General features: G+C 41.8%; 1 protein-coding gene across 1 annotated transcript in view; it reads left to right on the forward strand.

The window, feature by feature from the left end:
• CUNH1orf21 (chromosome unknown C1orf21 homolog) overlaps positions 1 to 26,232 on the forward strand; it is a 121,896-nt gene that overhangs the window by 12,495 nt on the left and 83,169 nt on the right. Inside the window, exon 2 of the mRNA XM_042674549.1 lies at positions 3,415 to 3,632. Coding sequence (XP_042530483.1) covers positions 3,539 to 3,632 — 94 coding nt within the window. The 5' untranslated portion in view covers positions 3,415 to 3,538. The remainder of the gene's footprint in view (positions 1 to 3,414; positions 3,633 to 26,232) is intronic.

Consider the following 26,232-nt stretch of genomic DNA (forward strand, 5'->3'; position numbering starts at 1 on the left):
AAGGGTGATTTGTTAGTTGTGGTCAAGGCTGGAGGCTGACATCTTTCAACAGTCCCTTTCCCAAAGCTGAGTCAAGTACCTGTGGGGTGACCATTCCACTGTTCTATATTTAACCTACAATAGTTGGACTACATTGCTTAGAAACTTATCTTCGAATTAATCTCCTGAACCTTGATGCTGTATAGAGCTAAAGCAGAAAAGTCTATGTCTTCTTTATCATTCCTTACCGATACCTACCAAACACAAGGCTACATTAGTAGTTATATTTGTTAGTAGTAAATATTTGATGATTAAATGATTGAATGGACAAGTGCTTCTTGGGTAGAGTAAGAAACTGTCCAAGAGATGTGAAATTACAAACAAATTAGAATGAAAGGGAGCACAGTGAGAGAACTCCCAACAAGGAGGATTGTGCGTTGTCACTTAAAGTTCAAGATCCTTTGGTGACTTGTTATTGTTTTCTCTTCTCTCTCCTGTTTTGACTTTGCTTATTCCAAACAGACGGGGAGGTGAGGCAAGGTTTCCTCTCACTTTGTTCTCTTTCCTGTGTATGTGTGAGATAGTTTCGCCATGTTTCCTTTTTGGAAAGTAAGATATTCCTGTCTGCCAGCACATACCTGTGACCTTCTATGATGATGCTAGAGATGAGGAAGGTGGGGGTGGGCAGTCACAGAAGCCATGATTCCTAGCAGCCTCCTGTTGGGAGAGTCTCTCCTCCTACTTTTAGGGCTGAGTCCCTTCTCCTTTCCCTTTTGCCTCCAATTCTAGTGATATTTCTTCAGGAACTAGGGAAGGCTGACAGAATGGATTTCTACATTACTAATTTAATACTCTTACAGTGTATACAGATCTGGGTCAGAAAGACTTCCTGTGTCTTGTGATCGTTTATTAAGTTGGTAGCAAGTAAGTCTTTTCTGGGCCCTTCACAAAGCACCAGCAGTTCAGACCTCACCCCTCACCCCACCTCTTGATCATCCTAAAATAAGAATAAGCCACAGGTGTGATGGGCCTTTCCACCATCCAGTGCTTAATGCAGGCTGGCCCTCATGTCCTTGCCCTGCTGCAGTGATCCGTGCAGCCTGCGAATGTCTCCTCGGTCAAAAGACTCCACAAAACAGCACTTCCTCTCTCCATTCCTGCCCTCATATAGCATAATATAGCCTGCTAGTTTGTGTTCTGTATTGTCATAGGCTCCTGTCACAGTAGTTAAATACTGTATTACGTACAGTATGTAGTATGTGTGTGTGTGTGTGTGTGTGTGTGTGTGCACGTGTGCATGCATGCATGCATGTGCGCATACCAATAGTGGGGCTTGAACTCAGGGTACTCTCCCTTCATTTTTTTTCACCCAAGGTTGGTACTCTGCCACTTAAGCCACACCCCCCATTTCTGGCTTTTTGATGGTTTATTGGAGATAAGAGTCTTAATAGCCATTCCTGCCTGGGCTGGCTTCAAAACTCAATTGTCAGATCTCAGCTTCCTGAGTAGCTGGATTATGGATATGAGCCACTGGTGCCCAGCCAGTCTCTATCTTTTTTAATATCAACATTTCTCCCCAGCAAGCTCCCGAGGTCTGTACACACTATGAGAAGAGTAGTAAGTAGAAATGCTGTAGTTTTAAAGACCTTACTACTGAGTAATAGAATTGTGTGTGTGTGTGTGTGTGTGTGTGTGTGTGTGTGTGTGTGTGGTGTGTGTGTGTGTGTGTGTGTGTGGTGTGTGTGTTGTATGCATGGGAGAGAGAGAGAGAGCACATGAAAGCACCTTCAATCTAGACTGTCTCTATGAAGATAGAAATGTGTTAACAAGGGATTTCCTAAGGTGTTAAAAAGACATAAGTATTAAATATGTAGGAAAAGTTCTTCCTGTTTTATAAAGTTTATCCAGTCACTCCATTCTTCCTAGTCATGATTTAATATAACCATTGATATATTCTGAGGAATTGTGTAGACATGACTAATATCATAGTCATCATTTATATTTATTTCAGTTTATATTTTCCGGGTTTAATTTAAGATCATTGCCTTTTATCTAAACTTACTTATTAGATTAATTAGATTTATTGGGGAAAAATTCTCTTTGGTGGGGTTTTCCTGTTGAGATAATTATGTTTCTATGCCTGTAGAGGTCCTGAGTGCTGTAAGGAGGGCTTAAGGTCAGAAGTCTTGTAGGAAGAGAAAAGTAGCAGCTACATTTGGTAGCACCATCTGTGAGATTTGAGAAACATCCATGTTCACAGCAGGGATTTATGTGGTGTGGGTTACAAGACGACGCTTCCTTGACTCTGAGGTTTTGTGGTAGTAAGCGGGGTTGGGGCCAGGGTGGGGGGAGGGGGCTGTATTAGGATGACAGAGATGAAAGAGTGAGTGGAAAATACAGTCAAAGGGGCCACCCAGAAGACTGAAATTCACCATCTGCAGAACTGCTATGGCTGGATAAGGCTAGTGACAATATGAAAGAAAAAAGAGCACGTTGGCCATAGCAAACCCTGAGAATTTGGGCAGCCACTTTCAGTGGGGCAACGAAGGTAAATTCATTGTAGCCAACTTACTATGACCTCTTTATGGCTTATCCATATTCCTTCATGAAAGGCATAGCTGATGCACAAAGCTAGACCAAGAATAATTTCGTTTGCTTTTCTTCTTATTCCTGCTTTTTTCTTTTCGGGGTACTGGAATTGAAACTTAGGGTATTATGCTCACTAGGCAGATGTTCTACCACTTGATCCATATCCTATCCATTTTTTACATCAAGTCTTAAGCTTTTTGCCCAAGTTGCCCTTGGACCATGATCTTCCTGCTTCTACCTCTGTGTACCTGGGATTATAGGCAGGAACCACTGTCTCTGGGCCATATTACTGAATTTTCTACTCAATCCTGAAAACATTCAACTAGCTACACAGAAAGTGAGCAAAAGTAGGTTTAAGACTTTGCTCAGTCTTCTTCCTTTGTCTTTCAAAACAATGTCACCTCAGGTAAATTGAAATAGGGAATTTTTTTCACCACCAAATGGCAATATAAAACCATCCATGTTCTAGTCTGACAAAGAAGGTTACTGAGAAGAAAATTTGGAAGAAAATTTGAGGGACTTCAAGGAGCTAGACTATAGGGTAAGATGGGAAGGAGGAAGTATAATAGTTATTCAAGAAAATAAATACGTATTTCTCTGTAGCTCCTCAAAAGTCCCCTCTCAGTCCTGTGTTGGGGGTGAGGGGTATGCCTTCTGATCTTGTTTCTTGAGTAAGAAGGAAGAATGGGTAGTGTGGTACTTCCTTCTTTGTCCCTAAATCTCATATACAGTATCAGCACTGGTTATGTAGACATCCCAGTGTATGCTGGCCACCAGCACAGAGTGAGCAATGCAAGACACTGGTGCTGCTGGGCCCCGTTCTGATCCAACTTTCTCTTCTTGCAGGTGCACACATCTTGACCGACACTACAGCAAGCTGGATTTTCTTTGCATTTAAAGAAAAAAAATGTGCCTGTGTCTGTAGAGATGATTTGCAGTTCAGCCCGGCTGAAGCTGACCGAATGAGACTATGGGCTGTGCCTCCGCTAAGCATGTTGCTACTGTTCAAAATGAAGAGGAAGCCCAGAAAGGGAAGAATTACCAGAACGGAGATGTGTTTGGAGGTGAGATCTGGCACTCTGTGCCCTGGACTAACAGGGCCAAGGCCTTTCACTTTTGTGGCAATGAATTGTAGTGATTGGTAGCATATCCTGATGGGGTGTATGGGTGATGAGACCTGATGGAAATCAGGCAGACCCTTTTATGTTGGGTAGTCAACATCAAACTTTGTGCAGAGAGACTTGAGGGAGGCTCATGGAAATGTTCTACAGCAATCAGCCTGTTCATCAAGCTTTAAAAATCAATTTGTTTTTAAATAGGTACATAAGACAGTCGCTACAAGTGGCCTGGTTGGGAACACTAAGACTCTACCAAAGTAGAGTGAACAGGGCTTATTCATGACAGAGTGAGACCTATTTAAGGATGGATAGAGTAAACTATATATTTTCACATTCAAAGACTCAAATCTAATGATGATTCTAAATGACGCTAATCTCTCTAGTATGAAGTTTACAAACTGTCAGTGTATCAGGTCTGTCAATCTTTGCTTTCACACCATCACCAAAGAATTTTTAAATAAAAATCAAGGCCAGGCAAGTGTAGCTCATATTTGTAATCCTAGCTAATGAGTAGACTGAGCCCTGGGAGACTGCTTTGAAGCTAGAGCAAGCAGAAAGTTCTGTGAGACTCCATCTCCAAAATAACCAGAGTCAAGACATGGCTCAAGTGGTAGTTAAGCAGACTTGAATGAAAAAACTGAGCATTAGTGTGAAGTCCTGAGTTTAAGCCCTAGAACAACACACACACACACACACACACACACACACACACACACACACACACACACACACACACACACACACACACGAACAGACAGACAAAACACCAACAAGTAAGGCAGCCTTTAAAAATAAGAATGTCTCAACTTAAAAGTTGAGAAAAGAAGTTCTGGCTACCCTGGCTCTTCAGTCTTCAGGTAACAATATGCCAATGGCTTCTAGGGAACTGTTGACCTTAACCTGTAGATGTTACTAATCCCAGAGCCCTGTTTGGCACTGCCCACCTGACCACTTACCCAGCTTGTGAGTTTGTCCCTTGGAAGATCAAGTCTGCTCTGATGAAGCAGGCATATGTGAACACAGTTCCAGTTAGTCTAAGTGGCGAAGGATTCCGATTTTGCTGAACAGTTTCAACCATTCTGACTCCTCCTTGACACTGGGTAGCCCTCTCATTTATGAGAACTGCCTCTTCAGCTTTTACTGACTAGGAAACACCATTGAGGTAATGTTTCCTTGAGTTGTACCATTCAGTCACTATCAAACAATACCATTACTTGTTCAGTGTCTAGCTTCAGTTCTTCGTAATGGTTGTTCTGGTCATTTGGGGCAGACTGGGAATGCTGAGTTAGAATCTGTGTTGTGTTAAAATGTGCTAGGGTGCAGGGAAAGGAAGATTGGGTTTGTTTTAAAGAGATACAATTGTTTCTGAGAATAAATTGGCCTTTCACGGTAACTACCTATAGGATTTAGACCTGCAGAGAAAAATAATGGATAGATGAGCATCTCAATGAAACTTGATCTAGAACATTGAAATCATGGTGTCTGGGAAAAGGGCTAATTGAAACCAGAGTCATTACTGTCACCATTAAATACTTACCTCTTAAGACAAAATAACAGACTAGTTCTGTGTCATGTTCCATCATTATTATTTTTACAATAGAGCTGCCATGTATGAACTGCTGCCATAAGTTGGACATCGTGAAGCATTTACATTCATTTTCATGTTGAATAATCACAACAGTCCTGTTAAATATGTGCCATCCCAATTTTGCATCTCTAAGGGCTGCAGCACCGACAGACAATCTGGTACAGGGTTGCCTGGCTACCAGTTAACAGCATCAGCATCTCTCAGACTTGATTCTGCCTCTCTTTCTCCATGTCATTTCCTGGTGCCTGGCTGTCTCCTCTGGGTCACTCATCTTTTAATGTTATACTGTGTGTAAGGCCTTTTTCTAAATGCCATGGAGATTACAGAAGCAAATAATCCACAAATCTTGCTTTCTAGGACTCCAGGAGAGGATAAGGAAGTGATTCAACACAGAACAAGCCAAATACCAGAAAAGGAAAAGAAATCCATTGTGATAAAAATCAGAGGGATAACATGGGGAACTTAGCATGCAGAATCAGAGCTGATTTCTTACAGAGGTTGCATCTGAACCTGGCCTTCCAGGGCTGGAAGAATCTAAACCTGTTGGATAAAAAAGCTAAGTAAGGAAAGACTAGGAGCAATGTGAAACTTACTCAAGAATTATGAGTAATTGAGTTTAAGCTAGAGAAAGCTAAGTGTTAAACTATAGAAAACTAAGTTACACTATTTAGAAAGATCATCTTAAGGGCAAGATTGGGTGATACTTTAATAGAGTATACTATACTTACATTCTGCTTAGCAGTGAGGTCACCTAACCATTTTATGATTTAGTTATAATTTGGAGAGCCAGGATGAGTCTAATGGACCAAACATACCTTACAAGTGTTAACATCTGAAGACTAGCCTTTTACTAGTTAACTGTGGCTCGTATTACACATCTCCCAATTTCAGCCTGGTTGTCAGAGTCATAAGCCAGTAAGGGCTACACTGCCCTTCCACAGAAGGTCAAGAGTGTGAGTCACACGCAGGATGCCTTTGAAGCCTGGATTTTGAGCTGTCTCACTATCACTTGCATCTTCATTTTACTAGCCAAAGCAGGTGGTGACACGAAGCAACCTGAAGTGAAGAAGTAGAAAGTTCACTCTGATAATGATGTACATCCAGAGTTGAGAATTGGAATTAACCAGCCTACTCCAAGACTGTCATGTCTCTTTTGTCTTGGTGGTCCCATGTATTCCATACCCATAAAGTGTGTAATTAAGGAAAGCCTTCACCAAATTGTTTTCATCCTTCCAACACTCACTGAAGTTGTATTTGCTCCAGCATTCATGATCTTGTTAGTTCATCTAACATAAACATTTGCAGGTTCATGGGATGATGTTAAGTAACATCATCAGAGTGAACAGAACTTTATCAAGTAGAAACGTTTTCTAGCTCTGTCAGAGCTCTGGAAATAAGATGGACAAAAATCTAAGATCAAGATAAGTGACAGTACTCCAGATATTTCTGGATGCTAGAGTTTAAATATGAAAAAGGAAAAGTCCTATCTAGGATACTATACTTATATTAGTTTGCAAGAAGTTTACAGAATCCCAAGATGATCACAGATGGAGGCAGGTGACTAGAATTTCTGGCTCATTTTAACCATTTGATATTGTTGTCACCCATTGGTCCAGTGATCTGATATTGAACAATAAATTACTTCAAACTCAGTAGCTTGTAACCGCACTAATTCGTTATTTCTCATGATTCCATGGGATGGCTGGAGTCCATTTGCTATTCTCCCCTGGACCCAGTCACAAAACGAATTTCAGCGGACACCACTGCCTTTGATGTCCCAAGACCATTTTTCCGAGCCAGGTAGCCATACTTTCACATGGTGTCTGCCATCCATGGGAGGAAGTAGAAATATTACTTTTGTTTCATTGAGTTGATCAAAGCAAGTAACAAGACCAGTCAGGAAGTCAGAGACTCTCCATCTCTGAGTTGGAGGGAAGAATTCATTGGCAGCTATCTTTGGAGATTGGTACCATACCCATTGGAGAGGCAATTTACAATTCCATGACTGCACATTCTTTTTCACTGAACAGAATGGCCTCATTCGCTTTTTAAAAGTTAAATGTTTTAAAAATATTTTGAAAATGTTATTTCAACATATTGGAGATTTGCAGAATCTGTGAAGGGCAGCATATTTGGGATAGCTCTGAGTGTGAATACATGCTCATATTTGATTCTTTTCCCAAAGGTGTTAATTTCATAGTGTCTGAAGACATGCTGGGGAGCTATAATATTGATGTCTTTACACAAATGGTAATTTTTGCTTTTATGATGCAACTTGGTCTCCATAATGTTGGGGTTATTTAGAAGACCCGGCACTCCAAATGCATGTGATAGAATTTCTGTAGAACTCCACCATCCAGAATCAAATGTCAGCTAGGTATGCAGACTCTTAGATTTCAAAGAAATCAGGAAATCATCAATGAGAAACTTTATCACTATTATTTACCTGTACATTTCCTTTTACTGAATGTTAAAGTGCCAGATCAAAATCCACTTCAGCTGGTGTGGCCTTTTCAGAAGTCAAATTCTGCTAGAAAGGCACATTTCTGTATTGGAATTTCTTTCTCTCAGTGGTCAGGGGAGATGAAATAATAGTGAGATAGTCATTCAGAGGACAGCTGGGCACATTGCCAAAACAAGTTTGCAAAAGATAACCAAACAATGCTTGATAGGAAATGTACTCATTACCTTGCTCATGTAACTGTAACCCCTTTGTACAGTATTCTTACAATAAAAATGTACAAAAATAAATAAATAGATAGATAGAAAGATAGATAGATAGATAGATAGATAGATAGATAGATAGATAGATAGATAGATAGATAACCAGCAAATTCAAATGATCATTAACTAATTAAGCAAGTTGTAAGGAAAGCCAAGTGCCTACTGGACTTCTTTCAACAGTCATTCACTTAGAGTGTTAAGGTAGAACAGAGTCAGATCCTGAGACCATCATCAGATTTCTAGCCGAGCCCCAATGTGGGAAAAAAATAACAACTCCACATGGACTTTCCCCTTTGCTCTTTTGTTTCGGTTCTCCCACGATTGCAGGTTTTAGACTTGAGCTGCTTTGGGCTCTTGCAGTTCCCTGGTCTTCTGAGTCTTACTCTTTTCTAGCATCATAGTCAAGGTTGTTATAACCTGTCACCTGGAGGATGGCAGGGTCCCTCTAAGCTGTCTCCAGTTGTCTTCCTTATGATCCAGTTGTTTCTTTGCTTGTGTTTGCTGTTCAGAATTTTTACTTGGTTTATTAACTGAATTTTTGCATCACTGGGTTGCTTTTTCTAAAGTTTTCCTCTGCTTGTGTTCATTCTTGTGCTGCAGAACTTTCCAGATGTTTCTAGTTCTGCAACAATGAAATTCCAAATCCTTTGTCAAGATGCAGGAAATCTGAACATGGCCCAAACCACTTTTTCATCCTGGTTTCATACTCTGTCCCTTCTAGTCAGCCTGGACCACTCACCTTGCACCTTCATCCTGTGTAGGATGTGACCTCACTCCTCATAAGCCTGGTAGCCACCATCACATAACCGCTGCTGGGTATGACCCTCTCTCCTGCTTGCATCTCTTTATATCCTGCTTGCTTTCTAAATGTAGACGGTGATGTGAGGCCTTTTCTAATACCTGTAGAATCTCTTTGCATGTACTCACATGTTTGATGTATTTGCTTAGCGTCTAGTCTCTTTCTTATGTGCTGGTCAGCTCTTATCATGAATGGAAGAACATACTGGTCTCCAGAAGGGATCTCTATCCCAGCCCCTTTAGCTGTCTCCCACTTCACTTTCACGGTCATCTCTTCCTCACACTCTTTCTGGATCATCTCCTGGGAATGAACATCAGTATTTCCACCTTGTACTTCCTCAGTACAATTCTATTATTGGTCCATTTCTTATATACATTTTTGTAATCAGATTTTTATGGAATAACTGGGAAGAACTTTTAAGAATTGCAATCAACGTACAAATTCATTGAGGAGACTTGGCTTACTCTATTCATACATTACAATCGTTTATCGAGATATTCTGCAGTGTAGTTGAATAAACTTGTGTACTTTTCACATGAATGCAATCATACAGATGCACACATGCGTGCACTCACACGCACGCACACACACACACACACACTGCATTGCCCAGTGTCTGATACAGAAAGTACTTAAGTTATTTTCTTCTCTGAGTGGTTTCTGGGCTGTTTGGATGAGTGCTGACTTAACAGGAGAGGCAATGGAGGGTTGCGAGCTGTCTTAAGCAGCCAGAAGCAAGTGGACAATGGAGCCATTTTTCACTTTTATAGCCTAACTGCAAGAGAACAGAAAGTCAGTTCTCAGAGCCATCACAGGGACATGTGGGCAGGGCAGGGCCAGGGATCCATCCTGTTTCCTTCAGTTGCCCTCTTGTGTCTCTTTAGTTGCTTGGTGTCCTCAGGAGGAAAAGGAAAGTGAACCCGGCCCTGGAAAGGCAGGGGAGAAGCTGTGGGATCCTCCCAGCCTTCTGGTGTCATTAGGTGACAGACAGAACTGGAGTCATAGGCAAAGCCACTTGGTACAGAGAAATGCTTTACAAAAGTGGTAACCCAACAAGAGTGGAGGTGGCATGTTTCTTTGCCCATAACAAGTCTCTTCAGAGTAACATTCTCCTGCAGACATCACAGATATTCGGAATAATGGCTGCTTACTAGGATCCTGGCTGTTGTGACAGAACTTAGCATAAGTACCCACCTGGTAGTATCCATCAGGCTGTGCCCACCTAGTGCGTCAGATCATTTAAGCTGCCTTGGAGAGACCATCCTACCTTCAGCTTCTGTCTGTGGCTGTTTCTTTTGCCTCAGAATCATTAGAGTCAAAAAACAAAACTATTGGACTCATTATTGGACTTCAGCGTTTATAAGGTATGTTCATATATAGTTATTATCTTAACTACATAGGAGAGAAAATTGAAGGTAGAAAACTGGGTCTGTGGGTAGGTTTGACAGTGACCCGCCCCCCTTGAACTGAGAAAGTTCTTTTTCAGGAATATCTGTCCCTGACATTAAATCCAAACCAGACTTTGCTCTGGGCAGCAGTTGGTAACTGATTGCTTGAGCTTAGCCTTGGCTTTGAAGGAAGATGCCTGAAGACCATTGTAGAAAATAGGGCTATTTTCAGTGGACTTGAATCATGGCAGCATGCTCACCCCCACAGAACTGTAATCTGGAGAACTTCTTTAACATCCTGGCTGAATATCTCCAGGCTTGGCAAGTTCCTGAGGTACTCTTTTGACTCAGTTTCCTTTCCTGTTGTGGGAAATCTGAGGATGTACCCTGAAGCCTGCATAAGATTGTGGTAAGACTTAAGCATGGTTGTATATGAAGCCTTGGTTCTACTTAGCCACTGAGTGGATATTTATTACTATCATCATCATCATCATCTTTATTTTATTACTGTCATCATCTTGCAGCCTGAAGAGACATGAGCCCATGATACATGTAGTTACTGTGATTCTTTGATTGCAGGGGGGAAAATGCATATTTATTTGAACTCAGAGCTCCAGGCTTGCTAGGCAGGTACTCCATACTTAAGCCATCCTCAAGTATCTACCCCCATCCCTTTTAGCTATAGTTCTTTTTTAGGCCAGGTCTGGCATATTTTTCCCAGGCTGGCCTTGGACCTTGATCCTCCTATGTATACCTTGGGAGTTAAGATCACAGGTGTATACCACCACATTGGGCCTGACTTCACTATTTTTAAAGAGTTTATTAAAAACTAGGTATTTGATTTAAAAAATTAATGTTGCTATTTTCTGAAGGGCTTTTGTTATGTTTCCAGGGCATTGTGAAATCTCTCCCAGAGGAGAAAGCTCTATCATTAGCAATAGCCTTTGGCACCAGAGATGTTTGCCCAGATAAACAGATGGGGGCCAGTCACTGCTTTTGCTAGGATACATAGCACTTCATGCAGTCTATGAAACACTTGCAGAGTACCTTGTGTGCCTCAGTCACAGTGCTAGGCATCAGGCTATAAGATGCTGAATGTGGCCTCTGTCTTTAAGGAACTGATAAAAGTGCAACAGATCAACATCTCAGCATAGTGTCAGAAGTCCTACAGGGATAATGCAGAAGGGACTCTCATCCCAGCAGTTGAGGGGAGACCCAAAGAGACAATAATTAAGGTCTCTGCTGACTCTTAAAAGATGACGTATAGACAAAGGAACTAAACTGAGGCAGGAAATTGGGGCTAAAGGACAGCAAGAATGAAAGGCCAGGAGGTACTTGTAATGTTGAGTGGGGACGAAGAAGATAACTAGATGTCACATTATAGAAGGAGTCTTAAATATTTAGCCTTTTCCAAAAGATCATAATAGACTTTACAGAAATCATTTTAGGAATCTGAAAGTTGGGTGAATATTTGGAAAACAGTAGACAGAGATATGATGCTAGGAGATTTATTCCCTAAGTATCAGCTTCACTTCAGGTTAGATAATTATGAACCCTGAAGTAGTAATTGCAGAATGCAGCCTTCTATGCATGCTGAGATTGTTATCATCTGAGCATAACAGAACCAGCTAAGACAGGGTGAGACAGCGAGGTATTTTCCCTTGTAGGACTAGATGACTCATATTTCTTACTGTACATGGGTGGTGGTATCCCCAGTGTCATGTGTGTTATGAATCATATGACACATGTACATATTCTTCACATGTGGTAACATCAAAAATACCAAAAGTCCATTCCCTGGGGAAAGCAGGAGAAGACTCTACCATGAACTCACCCACCCTTTCCAGGAACATCCTTCATCTGTGAACTATTTTCTGTTTAGTTTGTGATCATAAATTGGTGTCACAGTTTAATTGTGTTTCAGATAACAATGTTCCAAATATTGAGGAAAATGGCTTCATCCAATTAAGAGCTGCTCCTGCAATAATTCTCAGCCAGGAGGGGTCAGTTGACCAATTCCAAGGCCAGGAAGGTTCCATCAAAATGCTGTTTGAAAACAAGCTCTGCCTCCTCTTGAGTAGTGGATACAAAAGAAACAAAACAAGTAGTCTTGTCTTCAGACAGGACAATACTTATACACAGGAAATAATCATTCAGCAAAAAATTGAGACTTGAAAGCATGGTTGCTATTCTTTGGCACAAAGTGTCTACTGCTACTGTGGGGCTCTAGTCTGATTGTTGCCCCTCCCCTAAATTTTATATGATAAAATCCTAAATTCCAGTGGGATGATATTTAGGAAGTTTCAGTGAGGTGAGTAGGTCCTCAGAGGACGCTCATGAATAAGATTACTTTTGGTAATTGAGGCCTCTAAGCCAGGCATGGTGGCACACACAGATAATTCTAGAATTTAGGAAGCAGAAGTAGAGGGATCCTGAGTTCCAAGATCACACAGTGAAATCTTGACTCAAAGCAAACAGAAGCTGGGCGCCAGTAGCTCACGCCTGTAATCCTAGCTTCTCAGGAGGCTGAGATCTGAGGATCGCAGTTCAAAGCCAGCCCCGGCAGGAAAGTCCGTGAAACTCTTATCTCCAATATAAAGACCCAGAAAACCGGAAGTGGCACTGTAGTTCAAGTGATAGAGCACTAGCCTTGAGCTGAATTGCTGAGGGACAGCGCTCAGGCCCAGAGTTCAAGCCCTATGACCAATAAGAAGAACAAAAAACAAAACAGAAATTCCAAGTGCTACCTTGCCCCTAGAACCCAGTGGAGAACCAGCAAGAAGTCCATCTGTGAGAAAGCAAGTCTCAATAGACACCAGACCTCCAGCCCTTTGATCTTTAATTTCTCAGCCTCCAGAGTTGGGCAAAATACATTTGGCTTGTAAGCCACTAGATTGTGATTTTTTTTTTTATAGCAGCTGAACTGAGTAAGACACATGGCAGTGGGAAAATCATTCTGGACCTTCTGTAGGAATAGGATGAAGAGGGAACCAAGATGAGATCAAAAGACTTTATGCATAGAGAAAATGTAGCCACAATTCAATTAATTACCATTACTTTATAATCACTGGCTGTGAACTTCTTGAATATAATCTAATAATTTAATTACACATAGTGCCTAACATCTAGCTGACATACAGTTGCTCAATGATTAATGAACAGATAGTGGCAATGATGTTTGTTGTTTACTGGGTATTGTTTGATATATCTGTGGACAAGGCAAAGGTGCTATGAGAAGCTATGTGATTTTCCTAGGTTACCCAGGCCCTGTTTTAAGAGTCTTGATTGGGAACTGGGCTATGATCTCCAAACCTCAGTGAACAGTGAGCAATGAAAGAGGAGGCAAAGAGGCTGCTCTGTTAGGCACAGTAAGGATTAAAGAAACATGCAAAATGCAGTTCCAGTGTTCCAGAAGCTTCCAGCCCAGTGGAACTTCAGATCACCTGTGTTGGTTCATCAGGCACTGATTTATTGACTATGTTCTGCGTGAGGTTTTTGGCCTTTCAGGGTTACATGAAATAAGATTGAAAAGTGGGAAGTAACTGGTATAATCCTGTTTTTTAGCTAATAAGCATTGTCTTGGACTTCATTACAAAGAAAAAGTCTCTAGGCAAAGGAGAAATCCGAAGCTTGATGAAAATGGGGGTTGACAAATTATTATCAGGACGAAATCAAACCATCCTTATCCTTTGTGATAAGTTCAAATTTCTTAGTTTTTTTTCTACCATGAGTGAATCTTTGAAGAGGTATCTCCTGCCTAAAGAATTCAGTGAGGGGCTGGGAAGGTGGCTCAGTGGTAGAGCGCTTGCCTTGCATGCATGAGGCCCTGGGTTCGATTCCTCAGCATCACATAAGCAAAAAGAAAAAAGCCAGAAGTGGTGCTGTGGCTCAAGTGGTAGAGCGCTAGCCTTGAGCTGAAGAGCTGAGGGACAGTGCCCAGGTCCAGAGTTCAGGCCCCATGACCGGACCTCCCCAAAAAATAATTCAGTGGGCTATGTATTGTATAAGTTTTACTGAAATAAGCAAAGAAAAACAGACAGCTGTAGACTATTAAGACATTTGTAGCAAGCCCTTGGCTTTAGAACTGGAGACCTGGAAATTTGGAAATCTGGATGTATTTGGGCACTGCCAAGGACTGCCAGTGCCACAGCTGACTACTGTAGGCTTTGGTTTCAGTATCTTGGGAATGAGGTTGTCCTAAGTGATCGTTGATGGTTAATGTCCAAAGACTCAACTTTACCTGCTTTCTACATGGTAGACAAGTTACTTATCTGCATAACTCGAAATAATATATGTAGTTTTGTTTAGAGAATTGTTTTCAGAAAAAATGATGGAGGATACATTCAGCTAGTCACAGTGTGTGTGTGTGTGTGTGTGTGTGTGTGGGTGGGTGGGTGGGTGGTGTATGCATGTGTTTTGGTCCTGAACTCAGGGCCTAGGTGCTATCCCTGAGAATTTTTGCTCAAGGTTAGTGTTCTAACACTTGAGCCACAGCTCTACTTCTGCCTTTGTTTTTATTTGTATTTGGGGGCTGGACAAGTTGGAGATAAGAGTCTCACAGACTTTTCTGTCCCATCTGGTTTTGAACCATAATCCTCAGATCCCAGTCTCGAGTGGCTACAGGTATGAATCACCAGCACAACTGGCTTTATATATAGCTTTACAGTCCAAAGTTGATCATAATGTTGATTGCAGTGTTTCTCTGTAAAAATATTAGAAATATCACCAATATATACTATAGTTATCTAGTAAATGTAAGAAAGCTTGAAGCCAGGCGCATGTGGCTCATGCCTGTAATCCTAACTACTCAGAAGGCTGAGATCTAAGGATCACAGTTCAAATCCAGCCCAGGCAGGAAAGTCCATGAGACACTTATCTCTAATAAACCACTAGAAAAATGGCAGTAGAGCACTCGCCTTAAGCTGAAGAGTGCAGGGACAGCACCCAAGCCCAGAGTTCAAAAGCCCCACAGCCAACAAAAAAAAAGAAAAAAAGAACGAAAGAAAAAACGAAAGGAAGAAAGAAAGAAAGAGAAAGAAAGCAATCTTGATGTGTACATGGTCCTGTCCCTGCTTCTACCTTAATAATTGGTTTATCTTTTACCCAATGATGCTTAAATTGGTGCAGCTACTGGTCATTGATGGATGCAAGTTGTAACTTTGATTTAAAGTTGTACAACGAGGAAGGTTAGGATAGATTGATTTAAAAGTGATGATGAGCCAGGTACTGTGATCATACCTATAAATCCTAGCTACTCAGGATACTGAAATCTGGAAATTTGGGGTTTGATTTTAGCCTGGACAGAAAAATCCAAGAGTTACTAATCAGCAAAAAACTGGGCTGGAGATATGGTTTCAGGTGGTGGAATGCCAAGTTCAAACAATCAAAGCCAAATGAGAGCACAAGACCCCAAGACCGTTGAGTCCAAGTCCTAGAATTGGGGATAGACAGGCAGACAGATACATACACACACACACAGAGTGAAATGCACAATAGAAAAGCAGAACAAAAAGAACCACTTCTTAGGTTGCAAACTTTCTAACTACTATTGTACTGTAATCTCACACCCAGAGTGAATTCCTGTGTTAACTTAATGTCCCTGTATGTGATGATCTAGGCAGACTATAAAAGAGCAAGATAGTGTCAAAACTTAAAGAAAGTCCAATTCCAAATGATAATAAAAAGATAATGTTTCCATGGTGATATGTGTATATATATATATAAACATTATATATATAGTAATATGCACTATATAATAGATAATATTCTGCTCACATATAACAATAATTTTTAACTGTGAATAAAATTTTGTTTGACAGTTTTTGAAAGTTTGCATAATTAAAATTTAGACAGAGGGCTGCAGTTGAGGAGTACTAAGGCTGTGACAACTCAATGATTGTAGTCACTTCCTTCTTAGTAATAGTCCATGTTTGAAGTATATGGATATGATGTATATGGATATTCAAGTTTTCATTTAAAATCTGTTTTCCAAAACTTATGTATATCACATAAGAATTGAAGGTAGCCAGGCATGGTGGCTAATACCTATAGTCCTAGCTACTCATGAGGCTGAGGTCTGGAGGATTGTGTTTCCAGGCCAGTCCCCACCCCACCACAAAAAAAAAAGTTCATAAGACCTCATCTCAACAGATAAAGCTTGTTGTAGTGATACCTGCCTGCCATTCCAGATATGAAGGAAGCATAAATAGGATCATAGTCCAGGTCAGCCCAGGCATAAATTTAAGGCACTATTTGACCGATAATAAGACCAAAAGGGGGCATGGCTCAATTGGTAGAGCACTTGCCTAGCACATACAAGGGCCTGAGTTCAAAGTCCTGTAAACACCCTCCCCTCCCTTCCCCAGGGTGAAGTAAAAACAGCACATCTACAAAAGTATTTTTTTAAAAGCACATTCTTTTTTTTGTTTTGTTTTGTTTTTTGGGGGGGTCCGGTTGTGGGACCTGAACTCTGGGCCTGGGCGCTGTCCCTCAGCTCTTCAGCTCAAGGCTAGTGCTCTACCACTTGAGCCACAGCCCTACTTCCGGCTTTTTTCTTTTTGCTTATGTAGTGCTGAGGAATCGAACCCAGGGCCTCATGCATGCAAGGCAAGCACTCTACCACTGAGCCACCTTCCCAGCCCCTAAAAGCACATTCTTGAAACTAAGAAATTTCAAGTTGAAAACAAAGCCACAGAGGTACACATCTCTATTTTAGATTGTGTTTTATTTCCAGTATGAAAGCCAAGATTAGCTAAATTACATTTGGATTCCCTTTCCAACTAGAGATGGCCATGCTTTATTGTGTATATGTCATTGTTGATTTTGTTGATGCTGATCTGTAACCACAGAAGGAATTGTCAAAGTATGAAGAAACCTCTGTGTGTGTGTGTGTGTGTGTGTGTGTGTGTGTGTGTGTCTGTGTCTGTGTGTGTCTGTGTCTGTGTCTGTGTGTCTGTGTCTGTGTGTTCTAGTACTGAGGTTTGAACTGAAGGCCTCACGTTCTCACTCAGCTTTTTCTGCTCCTGGCTGGCACAACATCTGAGATATATTTCCATATCTGGCTTTTTGCTGGTTAATTGGAGTTAAGAGTCTCTCAGATTTATCTGCCCAGGTTGGGTTTGAACCTCAATTCTCAGCAGGCTGAAGAAGCATTTTTTCAATGATGCACTAAGCTCCTTGGCATTTAATGTGTATGTTTTAGATCGGATCTCTTTCTTTCACTCGCTTCAGAAGTCTTATTGAAAAATGGTAAAGATCTTAAGTTTTGACAGTGGCTTTTCTCTTTGTTCCCTGGCTTCTCTCTTCTGATTTAGCTGTGAAAATGCCATTTTTTTAGAAATACAGTATGCCTTAAATGCTAGCCAAATACTGAAAATCCAAAATTACTCATTCAAGAAGTGTTTTTCTAACTGGCTCTTACTTGCAGATAGGACATGGAATAATCCAATGACTGTCCCAGTCTAGGGTTGAGCCAAGCAGTGGCAAGAGAGACGGATGTATGGGATCAGGCTGATATCTGGGGAACAAGCAGAATGAAAATGGACTGAGGGTGACAGACAGAAGATCAGTCAGAAAATTCTATCTGAAGTGTTGATCTTTGTGTAGACACCTGCAAGCAGTGAGCTATACAGGAAGATACCTGGGAACAGCATGTTTCAGAAGAGAACAACAGGTCAGATCTCCATATGGGAGCTGACTGTTGGGTTCTGAGCAAGGAAGCCCCAACTTTTGTGTCTGGGTGGTAAACTCAGAGAGGCAGCTGGGCCCTGTAGCTCAGGTAAGACCTGGATTCTATTCTAAAAGTAATAGGAGTCGTCCAAAAAAGGGTTTTGAGAGGAGGAAGTCTGACATGGGTTTTTGCTACTACCAGGGCCTCATACTTGCTCAGCTTGCTTGGCTAGCAATTTATCATTTGAGCCAGGCCTTTAGTGCTGCATATTTTCTGACTATTTGGAGATGAAGTCTCATGGAATTTTCTGCCCTGGCTAGCTTCAGACCTCCATCCTCCATTTAAAGGATTAGTCTGAATGAGGAGACATTGCTCAACAAGCACAGTGTTATAGACAGAAATGAAGACTAGAACCTAGCATTCCACTGAAAAGCAGAGTGGCTACAGTTAAGTTATAGCCTATATACTTCAAAATAATTAGAAGAGAGATTTGATATGTTTTCACCACAGAGAAATGGTAAGTGTTGCTGTGTGTGGTAGCTCACACCTGAATTCCAGCTACTCAGGAAGTAGAGATTCTGAAGATCATGGTTCTAGGCAAAAAGTTGGCCTGCTAACTTTTTTTTTTCCTCACAGCCCTGGGGACTGAGCTCAGGACTTTTAGCTTGCTAATAAGGAAGCACTCAATCTATAACTTGAGCAATAATCCCAGTCCTTTTGCATTTAGTTTTAGATAGGTTTAGATATTTTGAGTTCTTGCTCAGCCAGACTCAGAACAAGATCCTTCTACTCCATCTCCTGAGTGATTGGTACCATAGGTGTGTGCCTCCATACACAACTTGTTTTTTGAGGTAAGATCTTATTCGTTTGTACTGACGGGCCTCAAACAACAATCTGGTCTCAGTCTCCTGAGCAGGGATTACTGGGATTACATATAAATCACCACACCTGGCCTTCACCAACACGCCCAGCTTGCACATTTACCTTTTACAAAAGAAGTCGGGACAGAGGCCAAGTGGAGTGGTTCACAGCCATAATCCCAGCAACTCAGGAGGTGGAAATCAGAAAGATCTGGATTCGAGACCACAGTTGTCAAAGCTCTATCTCAACAAACAAGCCAGATGTGATGGCATGTACTTATTATCCTAGCTATGCAAGAAGTGATGACAGTAGCATATGGTTTGAGGCCTGCCATGGAAAGAAGCATGCAAGCTATTGTAAATGTGTGAGATCACTTACAGGTGTCCAGTCTTTGGCTGTTTGATCAGCTTCCACAGATTGTGGAAGTTGACAGAGCATGGACCCTGGCAAGTAAGACAGACAGTGAAATGGCCAAGTGGAAGGCAGTAGGTTACAGGCTGATTAGAATGGGGTTTAGGGAGACAGGGCCAGGCTACCATGGAAAGTCTTGAAGGAGCCACAAAACAGTCGCTCATCCCTTGGTTCTCATCAGTGAGGAGAGATACTGAAGGCCTAGCACAGGAAGGATGTCAAGGCTGAAATTCTTCAGCAGCAGTGGATAACAGGAGCTGCTCTGTAGGATAGTTTCCTGTTGTAGTGCTAAGGGCTGGTTCTGGAAATGGACACAGTATGGGTATAGAAGGTAGAAAGGCATTCTGGTGGGAGGAGTATCTATCTCTTAGGGTATGTACAACATGATCCTCAGATGTCACATGCACCTCTGTGGGTCCTGCAGAGAGGAGCTGTGTTCATCCTGGTTTGATCTGGGGAAAGGCATGCTATGTACACTGCTTTAGATGTAAAACATTACAGATTTTTGCTGACTGCTGATGTTCCAGAAAAAATCCTCAAAAGAGAGACGGGACTCTGCCTTACCTTTAGGTACTGAGTTCTTGATGCTGTGCCAAAAAAGAATTTGAAGGCACATCAAGGTAGAGAACAAGAAAGTTCATTAGTACAGCCAAGTGAAGGAAAGCTGGATGGATATACACTACTCAGACAAGGATGCTGACATGACTGATCACAGGTACAATGAGTGCTCTAACATTGGGGGACTCGTGGTTGGAGTATGGCTCAAATTCACATTGGGTAAATGTTTCCCTTTGTTATAATACCTGGTCTATTCTGTCATCCTTTCTGTTACACTGTTTAGCCAACTGAGCCAGAGATTTTGAGGTTAGCCTACTCACTTAGTTTGGGTCATTGATGTTTGGGTATCCTTTCAAAAAAAAGGATGATTCTGCCATATGTTCCATTCAAGTCAGGTGTGAATCCTTGAGATAAGTAAAACATAGTTTGTTTTTCCAGAATGAGTATCTGTCTTTTTCTGGGGCTTGACCTCAGGGCCTAGGCACTGTCCCTGAGCTTAGTTTCTGCTCAAAGCTTAGTACTCAACCACTTGAACCACAGCTCCACTTCCAGCTTTTTTAGTGCTTAATTGGAGATAAAAGTCTCATGTACTTACCTGTTCTGACTGGCTTTGAACCTTGATTTTCAGATTTTAGTCTCCTGAGTAGCTAGGATTACAGGCTTGAGCCACTGGCATCCAGCTCTTTTTCTTTAAGATTTCCTTGCTCAGTTTCCAGAGTATACTAATCATTTTGGGCAAGCAAGAAGTGTGTGTGTGTATGTGTGTGTGAGAGAGAGAGACAGAGAGAGAAATTCTTTAAAGCATTTTTTTCTTTTTACTAATACTATAGTTTATGGAGAGTATAAGGCTTAAAGCAAGGAAAAGAATGCCTATATGTTTCTAATAGAGCTACTCATAAAGACTGTCTCTGAATTCCTTGCTGCTGTCTCCCAAGCCTTATTTTCCGTGATTTACCCCTTGTCTCAGATTGAGTAAGAAAACGCTGAGCCATGTCATGCTGTGCATCCATCACCCTTGAAAACCCTTACGCTCAGGAGCTTTGGCTAATGTAGGCCTTCAAGTACAAGAGCATTCCTGAAAGGGTAATGCTGCCTGCAAGAAGGCTAGAGAAGATGAACACAGAACGGTAGCTGTCCTCATGACTTCTCTATCAGACTGCTTGTGTCCAACTATGTGGGCCTTTTCAGCTTTGCTGTCCATTGGGAAACAAAAGTCTGATTTATGATTTAAATCATGAAAGTCTTAGAAATGACAGATCATGTTGCTGTCACCGGTACTCTTTGAGGAAACAGAATGAAAAGTCAGCTATGAGAATGTTGAAGATGTCTTAATCTACATTTAAATAGCTTCAAAACAGATGAAAAGCAAGCAGGGAGTGAAGGGGATCCCTGAGGACCATCCACACATGCACAGAGCCCAACTAGCTATGGCCCCTCTGTGCTTGATTTGAATTGATTTGCATTGCTTAGATGTCCTTCTGAATCAATCCTCCTCATCTCTTCCCCAAAGAGAAATCTTCAGAAAAGCTCCCACCTTCCACACGCAGATTGAGCAGAACGTGTTACTAAAATAGACTTGCTCAAAGCTACCTAAGGGAACTGTGTTGTTATTTACTGCACCATTCACCATTAAGCCGTCAGACACTTTGGTCCTGAAGAGCGCTGTCATTGTCACTGTCAGACCATTTTCATTCTCCAGAGGAAAATCATTTGGAGATTCCTATCAACTGGCAGCAATGTTTTGTTTTATGAGGACGAGGTGGGAAGAGGTTTAGACGAGGTCGAGGATAATGGTGGGAAGAGGTCTAGACTTGTCAGAGGAGAGGATGGCAGAGTCTGCAGCGCCATGCCCAATGCCCGTCGGCCTACAGTCGGCAGTCCAAGTCAGATTGTGAACATTTTTCACAAGTAGAGGAAATATGCTGTTCTACCACCAACTATATTTCAGATGTGCTTTTCCATTTTAAAAATTCCATGGCACTGCTTAGACCAGGGAATTACTGGAGCTGAAAATGACTCCATCCATTTTCTTCCTGCTCTTGTTAATGATTTTGCTGCCATCAGAGTCCTTCTAATAGTTCTATAAACCCAGATAAAGTCAGGCCCCTGGACGCCAGCGTCATTCCAGAGGCACAGGAAAGAAACATCATATAGCATTGAAAAGCCTTTTAAATTTCCCTGAATAGTCTCAAAGAATCCAAAGAGGCCTCTTGTTCATGAATTACAACTCAGCATCCTGAAATATACTTTTCCATGAATGTAGTTCTCTGCCATTCTGTTGACTTTTTGTGCTTCTCTGTCTTGCTTTCGACTATGTCAAAAATGTCTTTCTCTCTAATTCTCTGCAACTCTCCTTCCAGCCCAGTCTACCCAGGGCTTCCTGCTTCTGGCAGGATCTGCTCTCCTCTCATTAGCTGGGCTCCTCTGTTTCAGCTCTGGGTGTTGGGGTTTCTGGCTCACCTCCTCACCCTTTCTCAATCTGCATCACAAAGCACACCACCCCATCTGGCCCCTGGTCTCTCCATGTGAGGTGTCCTGGGGGTTTGGGCAGGGTTGCTCAATGCTGAGAAGGTTCTTGTTAGGGTTATTTTCTCCAGAATCTTTTCTTTACCAGAGATTCATTGAAGTCAGAGTTCAATGAAAGGAATTAAAACCATTAGTATATGCTTTTACACACACACACACACCCACACACACACACACACAGAGTCAAGTATTTAAAAGCCCTCCTAGTTAAATTGAGCTTCTGGAAGAATCCTATAACTTCTTATCTGAAGCTTGTAATCAGAAGAGGTTCCAATTCTGGGTTTTTGTTTGTTTTTTTCAGATTTTGGAATAATTACATATGCAGAATTTGTATATGCATAATGATATATTTTGGGGCTAGGACTCAAGTTTAGATTTCATTTGATGTATATATACTTTGCACACATAACCTCGTTCTAATTCTGTACAATACTTTTAATAATTTTGTGCATGAAACCTTTTCATGGTGTGGAATTTTCCACTTGTGGCAAACGTTGATGCTCCAGAAGTTTTACTTTTGGAGATGTTTAGGGATTTTCCTTTTTAAGATAAGGGAAGCTCAAACTTAGTATGGGTATGCATTATATAGCTTTATTTGAAAGCTTACATTTAGGGAGAAAATACATCTTGTGAAAGTATAATATACTATAATGAAAACCACAAGAATTTCCCTCTATAACAGAAATTTACTATTTCACATTTGTGAGAAACTCTAATGAGATTCTAGGGTAGACTGTCTGGATTCAAGGTTTGGTCCAAACCAATAGATGCACAGCTAGAGGAGTAAGCAAATGCTCTGTGCCTCAGGTTCCCTCTCTGAGTAATGCAAACATGATGGTCCTCCTTCACAAAACTTGTGAGAATTAAATGAGTATTTGTTTTTTGGGTTTTTTTTGGGTCCAGTCGTGGGGCCTGAACTCTGGGCCTGGGTGCTGTCCCTCAGCTCTTCAGTTCAAGGCTAGCGCGCTACCACTTGAGCCACAGCGCCACTTCCCGCTTTTTTCTTTTGCTTATGTGGTGCTGAGGAATCGAACCCAGGGCCTCAGGCATGCAAGGCAAGCGCTCTACCACTGAGCCACCTTCCCAACCCCCTTAAATGAGTATTTGTATGTCCACTTTCTAGAGGGACTATTGGTAAACAGTACTGATGCCTCTCTTGGGCCCACAAAGTAACTATGAGCAGGATTAAAGTCCCAGCATCCCTGCCCTCACTTTACATCTGTCTCCACTGTTGGGGATCAGACTCCTGCTTAACTCTGAACAAAGACATGTTCATTCCTCAAGGAGCTCGGTCCACAAAACAGTCACACCTAACTCGTCTCATTCTGCAAGGCTGAAGGCACAGAGTAACTCTGGTGTCTTACTGTCAGCATTTACAGTGCCCCCTGTCTCATCCCTCCCCAAAGGCAGGGGAGAGTCTCCAGGCATTTTCCTAAAGCTATAGTCACTGTGGGTCCCAGAAACAGCAGAGCCTCACAAGCCCGAAGCTGGAGCAATCAACTTGTATAAGCCAGTTGTCCCCTCAAGCAACAAGGACATTTTTGGACCATCTTGCAGAACCAGATTTGAGATAACAGTGAATCAGACCACACTTTGACCCAGGCTGCTTAACTATGCAGACCTTTTGCCCTTGCACCAATTTTTTCTTCCTCTGTTTAAACCTAAAGCTCATGTCAGTACTTGAAGATGTGCTGAAATCCTTTCTTTCTCCTTTTTTTTTTGGGGGGGGGAGGGGGGCTGAACTTTGGGCCTGGGCGCTGTCTCTCAGCTCTTCAGCTCAAGGCTAGCACTCTACCACTAGAGTCACAGCGCCACTTCCGGCTTTTTTCTTTTTTGGTTATGTGGTGCTGAGGAATCGAACCCAGGGCCTCAAGCATGCAAGGCAAGCGCTCTACCACTGAGCCACCTTCCCAGCCGACTTTCTTTCTCTTTTTTAATATATACTTTATTATTGTAGAGGTGATGTATAGAGGGGTTACAGTTACATAAGTCAGGTAATGGGTACCTTTTTTCTTTTTGAACCCTGTCACCCCTTTCTCTCATTCTCTCCCAGTGATTCCCTCCTGTCCCCACCCACAAATTGTATAGTTCATTTTCCACTAATGTCTTATGACTACCATTGCTGCATTTGTTCACCATTTGCCCCACCATTTCTGTGCCCCTAATTATCCTCCCCAAACACATAAATGAACAAACAACACAAAAAGAAAAGAAAAACAGCAACTATATAACAACAAAAATCCCTGTTTTTCCATTTCTTGGAGTTTGAAATGCTTGTTTCTATCTCCCAGCTCTACCTGTGTTGATTAAAACCCTTTCCTTCACCAATATTTTTATTTGCATTATTTGAGGTAAGTAGTCCAACCTGGCCATTTAGAACCCTCAGTCAGGCCTGTAGCCCAAGACATGTTTCAGATCTAGAACATTACCAAATCACAAAAGCCAGGTACAATGGCTAACCTCTGTAATCCCAGCTAATGAGGAGGAAAAGATCAGAAGGATCATGGTTCTAGGCTAGGCCAGGTAAAAAGATTGATCACATCTCAACAATAAAAAACAACAAAAAGCCGATTGACGTGGTAGACACCTGCCATCCCAGGAGATGAGTGGGCAGCATAAGTAGGAGAATTGTGGTCCAGGCTGTCTCTGGCAATCACTCAATACTGTATTTGAAAAATAACTAAAACAAAAAAGGACTATGACTGTGGCTCAAGTGATATAGTACCTACCTAGCAAGTGCCAAGCCCTGAGGCCAAACCCCAGTACTGTCAAAAAGACAAACAACAACCAAACAACAAAACTTATGTGGAGGTTAAAATCTCGGCCCTGGACTCAGTTCATCCTGAGTTTGGACCCAGCACTGCCCCTTGAGCACTCTGAAGCTGAAACAGGGAGTTAGGATGCTAGCCTCCTGGGGCTACGAGAACTAAGTCAAAGTGGGGGGTGGGGGAGGTGGGGGGTGGGGGGGAAGAAGCCTGGACAGGTATTATCCAGAATGGTTATCAAGAGAATGGGAACACTGCCATGAATAGCAGAAAGGATTTAGCCAAGCTCAAGCTTTTCAGGAGTTTCCTGGGAGGAAAACCAGCTCCAATGGGAAAGGTAGGACAGGGTTCTTGGAGAATCAGATTAGTCTCTATCACTACCAGCCAGCTTGTCATGACAGCTTGTCCTCTGGGAGAGAGGGCCGAAACCTCAGCTACTTATTCTGTTCCTAAATTGGGAACAGCCTCTACCCATATATTAAGCCATGGTTTACAGGACACTTTTCTAAATCCAGACTGGCCTGGGTCTGCTTGTGTCTTTTGTCAGGTTAGTTAGAAGATGGATGTTCTGGGACCCTTAATGACTAGGTGATAGTTCTTTGGTCACTGACTAATGAACCCCAAATGAATGAAGGAAATGTGTTGTCTGCTCTTTGGAATGATTAAATGTGTCAGGAATGTGACCTGCAGGTCCAATCTTAGATATTAAAGGTTCTGTAATCAGAGGATTTATCACTTTTTACCCTTCCCTTGTTACCTCAGAGTCCTAAATTTACCTATCCTCCATGAAGCCATAGGCACCTGTCTCTTGTCCTCAAGAAAGAAATAAATCACTAGGAATTCCAAAGGCCCACACCATCCAAGGAGTAAATTCTGCTGGTTAGGGTATCTCCAGAAGAGACAGTAGATCAGGCCTGAGAATAGGCTTGAAGTCTTGGCTTCCATGCTTGGGCTCTAGTGGGTGTTCCTGTCACTTTCCAAAGGAAGCTGGGTAATTTGCTGTCCAGAAATGGCAACTCCTTTGTACAACTCCAAAGAGATAATAAAAGAAAAGGACAGAAAAGAAAAAGGGAAAAAGGAGACTGCCAAGAGCTGGTCCTATCAGCCTCTTGACCACTCTCTATATGTCCCAAGATTCCATGAGCAACCAGCTCACATGCCATTTTTACCCTTTAATTTGTCTCATATTTTTACAAAGGAAAAATGCTCTTTTTTTTAATTTATTTTTTATTGTGAAAATACTGTACAGGGGGGTTA

Source organism: Dipodomys spectabilis, unplaced genomic scaffold, assembly GCF_019054845.1.
Source record: "Dipodomys spectabilis isolate Male_0828 unplaced genomic scaffold, ASM1905484v1 ptg000019l, whole genome shotgun sequence".
NCBI lineage: Eukaryota > Metazoa > Chordata > Mammalia > Rodentia > Heteromyidae > Dipodomys > Dipodomys spectabilis.